Below are 13,764 nucleotides of genomic sequence, written 5' to 3' on the forward strand. Positions count from 1 at the left end.
CGCATCCCACGGCTTAGGTAACTTGTGCTTCAAGTCCTCTTTAGAAATCGGAGAAGCGGACTACTGTAGTAATGGTGCAAATGCCACTCCCCCGTGTCCGGATTCCAGACTTGTAGTCTCCGTGTCAGAACGTGTCCACCTACATACTTGCCGGGCTTATTAGCAATCATCTGGTTGGCAGGTTGGCAGCAAATCAAGATCAAAGCTGCCATGGCTACTGAACCCCGCGCTCTGCGCCAGACCACGCCCCCAATTTCCGAGAAAAAGAAACTAGGGCTGGGACCCCCAGTGATGACGTATTTCCGGTAGGCTGCGCAGCCCTGTCGCCGAAGCATGTGGGCGGAGCCTGAGGTGGGCGGGGCGTTGCTGGAGTACGCGGGCGCGGGTCTGTGGGGAAGCTGGGGCGGGGGCGTGGCGCCAGGCGGAGGCGGACCTGGGGCGGACCTGGGCGGGGCGAGGCCCCTGACCTCCCTGGACTGCCGCCGAAGCCGCCCGGACCCGGTGTCACTTGGTCGGTACGATCCGAGTGCTGGCGTCCCTTGAAGCGGCGACCCGCCTCTTCGCCTCCTCCGCGGCTCCAGCCTCGGTCGCCCCCCTCAGCCCTCGCGTCGCCGCTGGCGCCGCCGTCGGACCCGCAGGCCGCCGCGGGCCGCGGAGCCCATGAGGACGCGGGCCCCGCCGCCGCCTCCACGGCGCTGCCGTCGTCCCGGTGCGCCCCGAACCGGTGCGGACATGGCGGCGGCATGAGCGCGGAGCGGCCGCCCGACCCCGAGGAGAAGGCGGCTTCGGAGCCCGTGGCGGGAGCCATGCCGGAGAAGCGCGCCGGCGCGCAGGCCGCGGGCGGCACCACGGTGAGCGGGCGCGGCGCCCGGCGCGTTTCCTCAGCCTGGCGGCCCCGAGGCCGGGGAGGTGGAAGGGGTCGCCGCGGGAGCGAGGAGCGGGACGCAGCGCGCGGCCTGAGCCCGGGGGCCGCGGTAGGCCGGGTGCCCCGCCTGGTGGCGGAGGGGGAAGCTCGGCGCGCGCCGGTCGGCCGGGTTAGCGGCCGCAGGACTCCTGCCCCCGGGGCTGGGCAGACTTCTGGTGACAAAGGGCGCCAAACTTTGGGCAGTTAACCTGAGGCCTTCTGCTCGCTCAGTTCTCGTGTAGGCGCCTCTGGAACCCGGCGCTGGCCCTCTGGTCTGAGAAGCCTGACCGGGAAGCCGGCGGCGAGGCCGGGCGGTGCCTGCCTCCTCCGGGCGGCTCGGAGCGGCAGCGTGTCAGAGGAAGCTCCGGCTCCCGGGGCCCGGCCGAGAGCGCGTTCCGGGCGGGCTCTCTCCAGCTCGGCACACTCGAGCTGGGGCCTGACGGCGTGCAGGGAAGCCCTGGCTTACTTGCGCTGGACAGGCATTGCTAACGGCGCTCTGGTTTCTTTGGGTGGAATACTAAGCATAGAGGATTTGTGCTGTAGGACTCATGTTTTCACGGCCTGAGTGCAAAAAGGATTTTTTTGGGTATATTTAGCACATAGGACATAACAGAAAACGTTACAGTTACTCGAAACTGACACCATGGAAAAGTTTTTCAAAGCAAAATAGAAATTGTAGGAAAATTAAGTATCAGCAATAGGTTTCAGGTTTTTAGCGTCCTTATCTGATTTTGTTTTTAGTAAAAGATCACTAAATGATTACGTGTGTGTATTTGGTGAGGTGTGTCCGCCTTAGTAGAGTTGGGAGGGTGGGTGAAGCAGAAGGAGCACTAAGTAGAGTGGAGCCCGCAAAGCTGGTTTTTCCTGGTTCTACCAGGAGCAGTTTGCGCTCTGAGCACGTTACTGACAGGTCTTGCCATAGTAAAATGAAGACTTGATAATGTTGAAAGCCTCTCCAGTGCAAGTGACTCCTTGGTTTTGAAAAAGCATTGGGGTCCCCTCATTTCAAAGTTGTGGTCTCTAAGTGGAAGCTAATCTTAACAGGGGGAGGGAAATTCTGTTTAACTGGTTTCTCTCATTTTGTATTTGATAAGGAAGAAGTAGGCTTGTGTACCCTAAACAAAAGAAAACCACCAGCTCCTACTCTGCTCTTCAAATAGGTGAATAGTAATTACCAACTAGAAATCTGAAAGGTAGCCTCCTTCATATACTTTCTGTACTTACAACATTCAGTCCCTTACTAAGTCCAAACTAAGTTTACCTGGTGAAGATTTTAGGTCTATCCTCTGTGCATTCCTATAGTTCATTTCCAATATTTTGTCTGTGTGTGTGCGTGGTTAACTTTTTTCTTTTTTAACTTTTTGTTGTGGAAACAAATATATAACTTAAAGTTTCCCACTTTAACCACATTGAAGTGTTCAGTTCAGTAGTATTATCTTCACAGTATTGTGCTGACATCACCAATATCCAGTACCCTTACTTTTTTATCACCTCAAACAAACTGTATTCAACCATTAAGCTACAACTTCCTTTTCTTACAGTACTCCTTTCACTTCCTCTTCTCCTCCCCCGCCCCCCCCCCCCCACTGTCACTATTAACTACCAGCTGTCTCTGTGGTATTTCATATACGTGAGTTCATAGAATATTTTTCTTTTTGTGTTTGGCTTATTTCACTCAACATGATGTCATCCTCAGCATTTTTGACCTAGACCCTGATCATCTCTTTTTAGGTCCTTGCTCTACCTGCACTGCCTTCAGTCTGACATCCACATTGTTGATTAGCCATGATCGATCATATAAATATAATCATTACTGCTGTCCTTGAAGTTTTTTTCATTGGCTTTCCATGGCTTAAGTGATGAAAAATAAACTGAAAAATCAAAGTATTGTAGCAAAGTATTTAGGTGGGTATGATTAGAATCAGGGTTCCCTCCTTTCATTACCTGTGTAACTTTGAGCAAGTTAATAATGGTACTTACTTTATAGGACTGTGAGAGTTGCTGCAACCTGGCACCTAGTAAATACCTAACGTTGGCTGTTGTTATCATTTCTCGGTATTTTCTGCATAAATGATTGAATAGGCAGAATGTAGGGGCTATCCTCTCACTGTGTGATGAAAGTATTCAGTTCTCTTCCATTTTCTAATCTAGATAGGAATTAGACCCCACCCTTAATTGAAATTGCTAATTTCAAGTGATAAGAACAGGACTTTTTAAGGGATGTTTAGTTAAGGAAACCAAGACTCAGTTTATTGTCCCTTTCTGTCTCTAGATCTTAATGCCAGTTTTGGCCACAAGTAGATTCTTGCTCAGTCTTTCTTTGTCCCTGAGTGTGTAGCACGGAGTTGGTGTTGATAAACTGTGGTGAATACTGATAATGAGTTTTCTTAGTGCTACCTGTGCTTAGGTTATTGGCATGGGCAGATGGCAGAGTCAGGCACTGTGTTTTTCAGTGTGTGTGGAAGCTGAATTCCTGGAATCATGTCATATGCCAGTACCCCCAAAATCTGAATTTTTTCTGCTTGTAGTTTCTTTCTCAGAACACTTCTAGGTGCTGTGTTCTACAGACCCTGTAGTTTGATTTCATTTTACTATGTTGGTATTATTACCTTATAGCCTGGTTCCAATGACACTTAGGGTTTCAGGTTCTTAGATGCCAGTAATAAGCACAGGGACGCCTGTGCTTTTATTCAGCGTCTTTTTTCTACATTGTTTTTTTTTAAGGCAAAGAGTTGTATTGATCTGAAAAATAGAATCAAATATTTACTCCAAGAGAACGTTGCCCTCCAGAAAAGGGAGGTGTATACATTAAATAAGCTCTTACTTTATTGTCCTCTCTGCTATGTCCTTTCCGTGTGTGTGTGTGTGTGTGTGTGTGTGTGTGTGTGTACAGCCATTTCGAGTTATTTTAGCAGAATTATTTGCATTATCAGTGAATGTAGACTTTTTGTTACTTTAGCCTTCAGTCTGGTCAACGAAAAGAAAAGTCCTTTTGGGGTCAGTTATGCTTGGGGATCTGATGAGAATTAAGAATTTGCTGTAGAGAAAAATGCATGGACCCAAGAAAATTCCAGAAAAATCCAGGAAACTAGTACTGTACTTGGTTACCCAGCTAAGAGCCCTGAGGTAGTGCCTCACAGGATCAATATCCTTCTGGTGACATTGAGGTTTCTTTGTTGTTTTTCCTCAGACTGTTTCAGAGGGTCCTTGTGAATGTTAATTTGAGGCAAAATGGAATTAATACGGAAGAGCACCGTCTGTTAAAAAAAAAAGGCTAAATTGGCTGTATTTGACTATTGCTGGTGAGGAAGTGAAAGAGTACCTTGGGACATGTGAGGGAAAAATTTATAATGATCTGCTTTCCATTCCTTCTTAATGGTGCTAGAAACTAGTGTGATTGTCTCAATGATAATAAAATAGTGCTGGGGCATTGGTACAGCCAGACCCTGTAAGCAAAGTGTAACAGTTAATGGAGAAAGAAAAAGTATTTGTGAGCAGTTAATATATTGCAATTTATAAAAGTAAATATCTCATACTTTTGTAGAAGAAGCATTTACATTTCATACTTAGAATGATGCAAATCTTTAGTCAATTCACTATCATCAAGTAGTCAGTTCACTATCATCATAACATATGTTTGTTGTTCTTAAGCCTGGACCAGATAGAATTCTGTAGACCTTCATTCTTAGGATATTTGACAGTCCTTTCTCACCATTTTTCTTACTAGAATCAGTTTTTGAAGACAGGACGGTCTACGGCTGTGCATCTTTGTCCCTGAAATAGTCCTTTAGGAGAAAATCAGTAAATATTTATTAATGCAGGAATAAATAATTCAATCTGTCTTTAAACCAGTAAATTATGCCTATGAATAAGATTAACTTCTAGATTCTGCTTATATAATGTGCTTAGTTTGACCTTTTGGGGATGATTGTTCTAGAACAATTCAGGTTTTCTATTTGAGTTTCTATTTTTTCTGTAACTTAGTAAGTTGTATTTTGCTCGGTATTTGTCCATTTCCTCTAACATTTCAAATTTATATTGCAGTTTATTTTGTATGACATTCGTAATGGCTTCCTAGAGTCTTTTTATTTTATTTAATAATTTTTCAATCCAACCTGGGTCTCTTGGAGGCGTGGCAGGGCAGCACGCTATCACTGAACCACCTGTGCACCCCTCTATTAGAATCTTTTTAACTTCTATAGGATCTTTAGTAAGTGTCTTCTGTATTTATATAATGAGGTAGAATATCCAGGAAAATGTTCAGTAGTAATTGTAAAAGTGTACATTGTTCTCTGCAGACTGGAATATATTTCTTTTTCACTGTTTAAGGGTACTGTTGGCTGTCTGTGTGATGTAAATGTGCTTTATTGCACCATGGAAGCCTCTTTTTTGTTTCTCTTTCTCATTCTCTTTCTCTAGCATGTTCTTTCCCCCTGCACTCCCACCTCAGTCTCTCTCTCCAGTTCAGTGTCTTATAGGACATTCATTAGTAGTTATGAAATTTGGCCTGTTCCCCTGGAGTTTGTCATAACAAGGGCATTGTTCTATGAGAATTGGAGAGAGATCTGTCTTTATTACCTGTAATCTTTTATCCCTGCAAACACATGTAGTATCTTGGAGTTGGGTCACTTTCTATCTTACTGCCTGACTTTAAGTTAGCTTCATATTTTCTTTTTAATTTAAGCAGTTTTATTGAATTATGATTGACATAAAGTAAATGGTACATGCTTAGAGTATACTGTTTTTTGTGTATTTTGACAAGTATATATACCTGTGAAACCATCCCCACAATCAAGATAGTGAACATACCCATTACCCCCAAAAGTTTCTTAGTGCCCCTTTGTACTCCCACTCTCTCCATTTCCCCCTCCCCTGGCAAGCAGTGATATATTTTCTGTTACTATAGATTAGTTTGTATTTTCTAGAGTTTTATGTAAGTGAAATTATATAGCATATACTCTTTTAATATGGCTTTTTAAAATTTAGCAAAAAGTATTTTGAGGTTTATCCATGTTCTTGTGGATATCCATAGTTCTTTTTATTGCTGAGTAGTATTTATTATAAGGGTATATCACAATATGTTTATCCATTCACCTGGTGATGAACATTTGGGTTTATCACCAGTTTTGGGCCATTACAAATAAAACTGCTGTGAACATTTGTGTATTAATCTTTATATGCATTACATTTACTTTTAAGTAAATGCCTAGGAGTGGAATGGCTGGATCGTATAGCTGGTGTATGTTTTACTTTTTTTTAAGTAACTGCTGAACTATTTTCTAAAGTTATTATACAATTTTACATCTACCAGTGTCTAAAATTCTAGTATATCTACATCCTCACCAATACAACACTTGGTCAGTCATCTTAATTTTAGCCCTTCTAATAGGTCTGTGGTGTTATTTCACTGTTTTAATTTTACTTCTCCATGATTTCCATAAGTATATTTGCCACCTGTGAACCTTATTCAGTGAAGTGTCTGTTCTTTTGCCCATTAAAATAAAAGGTACTGGGTTGTTGTTTTTTTTTCATTATGACTGAGTTTTGAGAGTTCTTGATATATTTGGAATGCAAGTCCTTTAGCAGATGTAGGCTTTACAAGTATTTTTAGTCTGTGATTTGTCTTTTCATTTTCTGAACAGTGTCTTTTGAAGAACAAAAATTTTTAATTTTGATGAAATCCAGTTTATCAGTTTCTTCTTTATGACTGTATTTTTGGTTTCGTATCTAACAGACGTTTGCCTAATTCGTTATCACGAGGACTTTCTTCCAAATTTTCAGCATTTTATAGATTTAGATTTTATAATTAGGTTTATGATGTTTTGAATTAATATTTTGTATAATGCAAGGTACAGATGGAAGTACCCTTCATATGGATAATAAATTGTTGTATCATTGTTGAAAAGACACTTTTTTTTTAATTCAACAAATTGCCTGTGTACCCATGTCAAATATCAGTTGTCCATTTATGTATAAAACTATTTCTGGACTCTATTCTGTTCTGTCCATCTGTTTGTCTATCTTTATGTCAGTACCACACTGTCTTGATTAATGGAGGTTCATAATAAGTCTTGAAAACTTGTAGCGTTCATCCTCTAATCTTGTTCTATTTCAAGGTTGTTTTGTCTATTCAGGTCATTGTATTTTAGAATTTTAGAATCAGCTTGTCAATTTTTAGAAAAATCCTGCTGGGATTTCAGTGGGATTGTGCTGACTCTGAAGATCCGTTTGGAAAACATCGCCAACTTAACAATATTGAGACTTCTGACCCAGGAGGGAGGTGTATCTCCATTTATTTAGATATTCAATTTCTCGCAGTTGTGTTTCATAGTTTTTAGTGACATCTTTTGTCAGATTGATCCCTATTTCATATTTCTTGATGCCATTGTAAATGATAAATATTTTTTTAAAATTTAAATTTACCTTTTTTTTTGCTGGTGTATAGAAATACAGTTGACTTTTACGAATTTTTCTTGTATTCTGCGGCCTTGCTAAATTCATTTATTAATTTTAGCAGTCTTTTAAAGATTCCATTGACATTTTTACATACAAGTTCATGCCATCTGCAAATAAAAGTAAATTTATTTTTTCCTTTCTAATTTATATGCCTTTTATTTCTTTTTTCTGATTTTATTGACTAGAATCTCCAGCAAAATGTTGAATAGAACTGGTAAGAATGTACATTCTTGTCTTGTTTCTGAACTAGCAAAAGAATCTTTAACCATTAAATATGATGTTAGCTGTACGTTTTTCATAGATGTTCTTTATCAGCCTAAGGATGTTCCCTTCCATTCCTAATTTTCTGAGAGTTAGTATCAGGAATGGAATATGTTTTATGTCAGGTGCTTTTGCAGGATCTTTTGAGTTGATCCCTTTTTTGATAATTGCTTTAGGATTTAGAGTATGTAATTGTTGTCTATTTTTATTATACAGGTGTTATTTTTGTTTAAATAGTTGATAATCTTTTAAAGATGTTTAATAAGAAAAAAATTGTGTGTATTTACCCATATAAACACATTTCTAGTGTTCTTCATTCTTTTGTGTAGAATCATGTTTTTATCTTATGGTTTTTCTTCTACCCGAAAGATCCGCATTCTTGTAGTGCGGATCTGCTAGTGATTAATTCTTTCAGTTTTAGCATGTCTAGAAAAGTTTTTATTTCATCTTCTTTTCTGAAAGATATTTTCACTGGATATAGAATTTCAGTTAATACTTTTTCTCTAAGTACTTGAAAGTACTTTGTCCTCTGTCTTCTTTTGCTTGCATTGTTTCCAACAAGAAATCTTCTCTGACCTTTTTCTTTGTACATCTGATCATAATGTACACAATTTTTTTTCTTTCAGATGCTTTTGTGATTTTTATCTTTATCACTGGTTTTGAGTAATTCCATTATATCCATTGGTACAGGTTTCTTCGTGTTTCTTGTCCTTGGGTTTCACTTAGCTCCTTGGATCTGAGAGTTTACAGTTTTCCTCAAGTTTTGAAACCTTTTGCCAATTATTTCTTTAAATACTTCCCTCCTCCCCTTTCGGACACTCTAATTACCCATGTATTATTAGGCCACTTGAAGTTGTCCTACTGCTTGCTGATGCTTTTTAATATACTTTTAAAATTCATTAAGTTTTGGATAGTTTACATTGGATAGTTCACTAATCGTTCTTCAGCATTACCTAAACTGCTGTTAGTTTATTAGGTACATTCAAGGCAGTACTCATCGTAGGGCTAATTATTCATTTCTACTGGCAAGGTCTTGGCGAGTACTCAACCTATGCATTGTGAGTAATGAGTTTTTCAGTCTAGCTGGTAGAAGCAGACATAGGCCCAGTGTGGCATCTGTGCACATCTTGGACATTGTTTAGACTTTTTTCCTTGACTTTTGTTATTTTCCTCACATTTTTCTGCTGAATTCTGGACTTCTCTCTCTCTGTATCTCTTCTCTTGCCCTACAAACTCTTGGTCTCTGTGGACTTGCAGCTCCATCTGAGAGGGAGTCCACGGACTTTGCTTGAGTTTCTCCTCCCTGTGCTGAGGACTGGAAGCTATCAAGGCAGAAAACTGGGCAATGATTGAAGCATAGCTTGATATCTCCTGTCTCTCAGGGTTCTCTGTCTTTCCTTGCCTGGGTCCAGTTTCATAGAATCTGTTGGGTCATATATTTTGGCTGGTTTATTTATTTATTGTTTTGGTTGTTTTAGGCAGGATGGTAAATCTGCAGAAAAGTCTCTTGTTTCTTAACCCATCCTACTAGGGATGCATCAGTTTTATTAGTATTCAAATAAACCAATTTTTCATTTCATCAACATCTGTTGTTATATTTTTTACTCCCTGTCTAAGGTTTATATTATGGCTCTTTCTCATTTCTTGAGATGGATGATTAGCTCCTTTTTTCACAGGCTTTCTTCTTTTTTCATATCCGGTTATATTCATTTTAAATGGCCTTTTTCCTCGTTTAAAACATTACCTCATCTTATAAAATCATTATTTCAGTCTGAATGTCACTATTTTGACCCATACTCTACTGCAGTGATTTCCTACATTTTCTCTCCTTCCACATCACCCCTTTGGCAATCCTCTGAAAATGCAAAAACCATCATGACGACTGTAGAATGCATTGAGGCAAGGGGGATGGTGGTGGAAGGAAAGGACATTTCCTGGCAAAGGCCATAGATAAATGGTATAAAAAAAGTCTTTCTGGACGGGCCATGGTGGCTCAGCAGACAAGAATGCTTGCCTGCCATGTCAGAGGACCCGAGTTCGATTCCCGGTGCCTGCCCATGTAAATAAAAAAAAAAAGGTCTTTCTGCATTCACCATCCTCATTTTGCTGTGCTTCCCAAAACCCCTTATTATGCCCTCCCCTCTCCTTAAAACCACTGTTCCACCTTGTACTAGGAATCATATTAATATAATTTATGTCCAGTAATGGAGAAACTTTCTGTTGAGACAGAATAATTTATCATCTAAAAACATGGATGTTTTCCTCCCTTTATCATTTAATCTCCCTAAATTAAATGAGTGGTTTTCCTCTCACTCGTCTGGTTCTGCTAGGAATTTTTTTTTCCCAGAAATTATGCATGTTATTTTATTTATAATGTTCTAAGGAATGTGGTATGCTTTTACTGCCCCTAATTGATCAGTTGCCATGACAGCACTGAAGTAGATGATAGTGTGGTATGTGATTTAAAGGTGAAAAACTTGAGTGCATGTAGATAAACTGACCCTCTGAAGACGACCAGGCTACCTGGGACTGTCTCAATCTCCACTCTCCGATCTAATTTTTATTTGACAACTCAGTTTCTTCGTTGCAGAGTTGCCTATACAGTCAGTTCTGTTTTCCTTGTTCACCAATAGAGGAAGGAAAAAGACTTTCTCTTTTTGCATTTGTGTGCAGTCACAGCTGGACGTCATCAGATAGTCACTTCATTCTTAATTAGCTTCATTGCCTGCACTGTCTGTTGTTAAATTGGGTCAAGCTGAGAGGAAATCTGAAGAAAAATATAGAATTCTGGTTAATCTGCTTCTTGATAATCACTGTACATCTGACTAATTCCTCTAATTTGAAAATAGTACATGTTCCCTGAAGATTGAGTTTTATGTATTAGTTCTTACTGGATGGATCTATGAAGTACTTAAATGCAAGGATCGTTTCCCTGATCCTGCTCCTTTGCAGGTAAGGTAGACAAGCACCTTTTGAAATACTGTGATTCAATAAAAGTACCAAAACTCCAAATCAGGTCAGTAACATGGTAATCAGATGTTCTCTGAAGAAAAATAGTGCCTTTATGTTGTAAGTTATTAACCAACCTCTGACACACCGGAGTATCGTGGAAATTTACTTGAAATAAATAGTTATAAGGTGATACATGGTGTATATGGGATTATTTTTAGCATTAAGGATCTTGAATACTGATTTAGAGAAATCTTTGATACTTTAATTCTTTTTAAGTAAGTTCTTATTGTTCTTTTAAATGTATTCTTCAGATCATATAGCATATGTGGAGGTCAGGCAGTTAATGCACATTTTATAAAAAGCCTATACCTTTTGACCTGGCAATCCCTTTTTGAGGAACTTATCCTAAGATGCTATTTACATAAGACCATACTGGTGTATGCAAGATATATGTGCGTTAATCATGCATAAAAATGAAACTTTGGAGAAGATGGCGGCTTAGTAAGACGCGCGGATCTTAGTTTCTTCTCCAGGACAGCTACTAGGGGAGTAGAAACGATACAGAACAGCGCCGAAAGCCACAACAGAGATAAAAAAGACAGCGTACCCCATCCTGGAACGGCTGGCTGGCTGAGAGAAGCCGCTCGGGTGAGATTGCCGAGGCGCACGGGATTCACCGGGCGGGACGGCAAGCGGCCGGAGTCACTCCCTTCCCCCTTCCCGGGCCGGCTGGGAGAATTGGAGAGGTGGTCCCCTGAAACCGTGGCGGCAGGCGCCCACACCACGTGCGGCCCCCCGGACCAATTGAGAGAATTGGATCGGAAATCCCCAGGCTGCGGAGAACGGTGACGGGTGGGGGACCCCTTCCAAACCCGTGACTCCCCGGAAACGTGCACTCTCCCGGGCGGGCCGCTGCCGCTGGCGCCCTCCCGCCACGCTTGTCGCCCGGGCGACTAGGAAATTCGGACGGGCGCTTTCCCGGGCTGCGGCGACCAGCAACACTCCCGCATTCGGACCCCGGGCCGGCTCGAACCCTTCCAAGCCGCTTCGGCTAGCGAACCTCCCGGACAGCGAGAGTTTTCCAAAGTTAAAGGTCCCACAGCACCTTTTACTGGTGGGACGTGCAGACAAACGTGTGCCACGAGCGCCACCTACTGGGCAGGATAAGAAAAACAGAACCCAGAGATTTCACAGAAAAATCTTCCAAACTTTTGGATCCAATACCCAGGGAAATCTCTCTAAATGCGCAGACGCCAACAGAAGATAACGGATCACGCTCAAATAATTGAAAATATGGCCCAGTCAAAGGAACAAACCAATAGTTCAAATGAGATACAGGAGCTGAGACAACTAATGCTGAATATACGAACAGAAATGGAAAACCTCTTCAAAAACGAAATCGATAAATTGAGGGAGGACATGAAGAAGACATGGGCTGAACATAAAGAAGAAATAGGAAAACTGAAAAAACAAATCACAGAACTTATGGAAGTGAAGGACAAAGTAGAAAAGATAGAAAAAACAATGGATTCCTACAATGATAGATTCAAAGAGACAGAAGATAGAATTAGTGATTTGGAGGAGGGAACATCTGAATTCCAAAAACAAACAGAAACTATCGGGAAAAGAATGGAAAAATTTGAACAGGGTATCAGGGAACTCAAGGACAATATGAACCGCACAAATATATGTGTTGTGGGTGTCCCAGAGGAGAAGAGAACGGAAAAGGAGGAGAAAAACTAATGGAAGAAGTTATCACTGAAAATTTCCCAACTCTTATGAAAGACCTAAAATTACAGATCCAAGAAGTGCAGCGCACCCCAAAGAGATTAGACCCAAATAGGCGTTCTCCAAGACACTTACTAGTTAGAATGTCAGAGGTCAAAGAGAAAGAGAGGACCTTGAAAGCAGCAAGAGAAAATCAATCCATCACATACAAGGGAAACCCAATAAGACTATGTGTAGATTTCTCAGCAGAAACCATGGAGGCTAGAAGACAGTGGGATGATATATTTAAATTACTAAAAGAGAAAAACTGCCAACCAAGACTCCTATATCCAGCAAAATTGTCCTACAAAAATGAGGGAGAAATTAAAACATTCTCAGACAAAAAGTCACTGAGAGAATTTGTGACCAAGAGACCAGCTCTGCAAGAAATACTAAAGGGAGCACTAGAGTCAGAACCAAAAAGACAGAAGAGAGAGGTATGGAGAAGAGTGTAGAAAGAAGGAAAGTCAGATATGATATATATAATACAAAAGGCAAAATGGTAGAGGAAAATATTATCCAAACAATAATAACACTAAATGTTAATGGACTGAATTCCCCAATCAAAAGACATAGAATGGCAGAATGGATTAAAAAACAGGATCCTTCTATATGCTGTCTACAGGAAACACATCTTAGACCCAAAGATAAACATAGGTTAAAAGTGAAAGGTTGGGAAAAGATATTTCATGCAAATAACAACCAGAAAATAGCAGGAGTGGCTATACTAATATCCAACAAGTTAGACTTCAAATGTAAAACAGTTAAAAGAGACAAGGAAGGACACTATATACTAATAAAAGGAACAATTAAACAAGAAGACATAACAATCATAAATATTTACGCACCGAACTACAATGCCCCAAAATACGTGAGGAATACACTGCAAACACTGAAAAAGGAAATAGACACAAATACCATAATAGTTGGAGACTTCAATTCACCACTCTCATCAATGGACAGAACATCTAGGCAGAGGATCAATAAAGAAATAGAGAATCTGAATATTACTATAAAGGAGCTAGACTTAACAGACATTTATAGGACATTAAATCCCACAACAGCAGGATACACGTTTTTCTCAAGTGCTCATGGATCATTCTCAAAGATAGACCATATGCTGGGTCACAAAGCAAGTCTTAACAAATTTAAAAAGATTGAAATCATACACAATACTTTCTCGGATCATAAAGGAATGAAGTTGGAAATCAACAATAGGCGGAATGCCAGAAAATTCACAAATACGTGGAGGCTCAACAACACACTCTTAAACAACGAGTGGGTCAAAGAAGAAATTGCAAGAGAAATTAGTAAATACCTCGAGGCAAATGAAAATGAAAACACAACATATCAAAACTTATGGGATGCAGCAAAGGCAGTGCTAAGAGGGAAATTTATTGCCCTAAACGCCTATATCAGAAAAG

The 13,764-nt window shown here is 40.7% G+C and overlaps 1 protein-coding gene across 1 annotated transcript in view; it reads left to right on the top strand.

Annotated features, from left to right (window-relative positions):
* Positions 1-705: 705 nt before the first annotated feature.
* Positions 706-13,764, top strand: part of SLC71A2 (solute carrier family 71 member 2) — an 89,621-nt gene continuing 76,562 nt past the window's right edge. Inside the window, exon 1 of the mRNA XM_077139012.1 lies at positions 706-851. Within this exon, the coding sequence (XP_076995127.1) occupies positions 744-851 (108 nt within the window). The 5' untranslated portion in view covers positions 706-743. The remainder of the gene's footprint in view (positions 852-13,764) is intronic.

This window comes from Tamandua tetradactyla, chromosome 2 (genome assembly GCF_023851605.1).
Source record: "Tamandua tetradactyla isolate mTamTet1 chromosome 2, mTamTet1.pri, whole genome shotgun sequence".
Taxonomy (NCBI): Eukaryota; Metazoa; Chordata; class Mammalia; order Pilosa; family Myrmecophagidae; genus Tamandua; species Tamandua tetradactyla.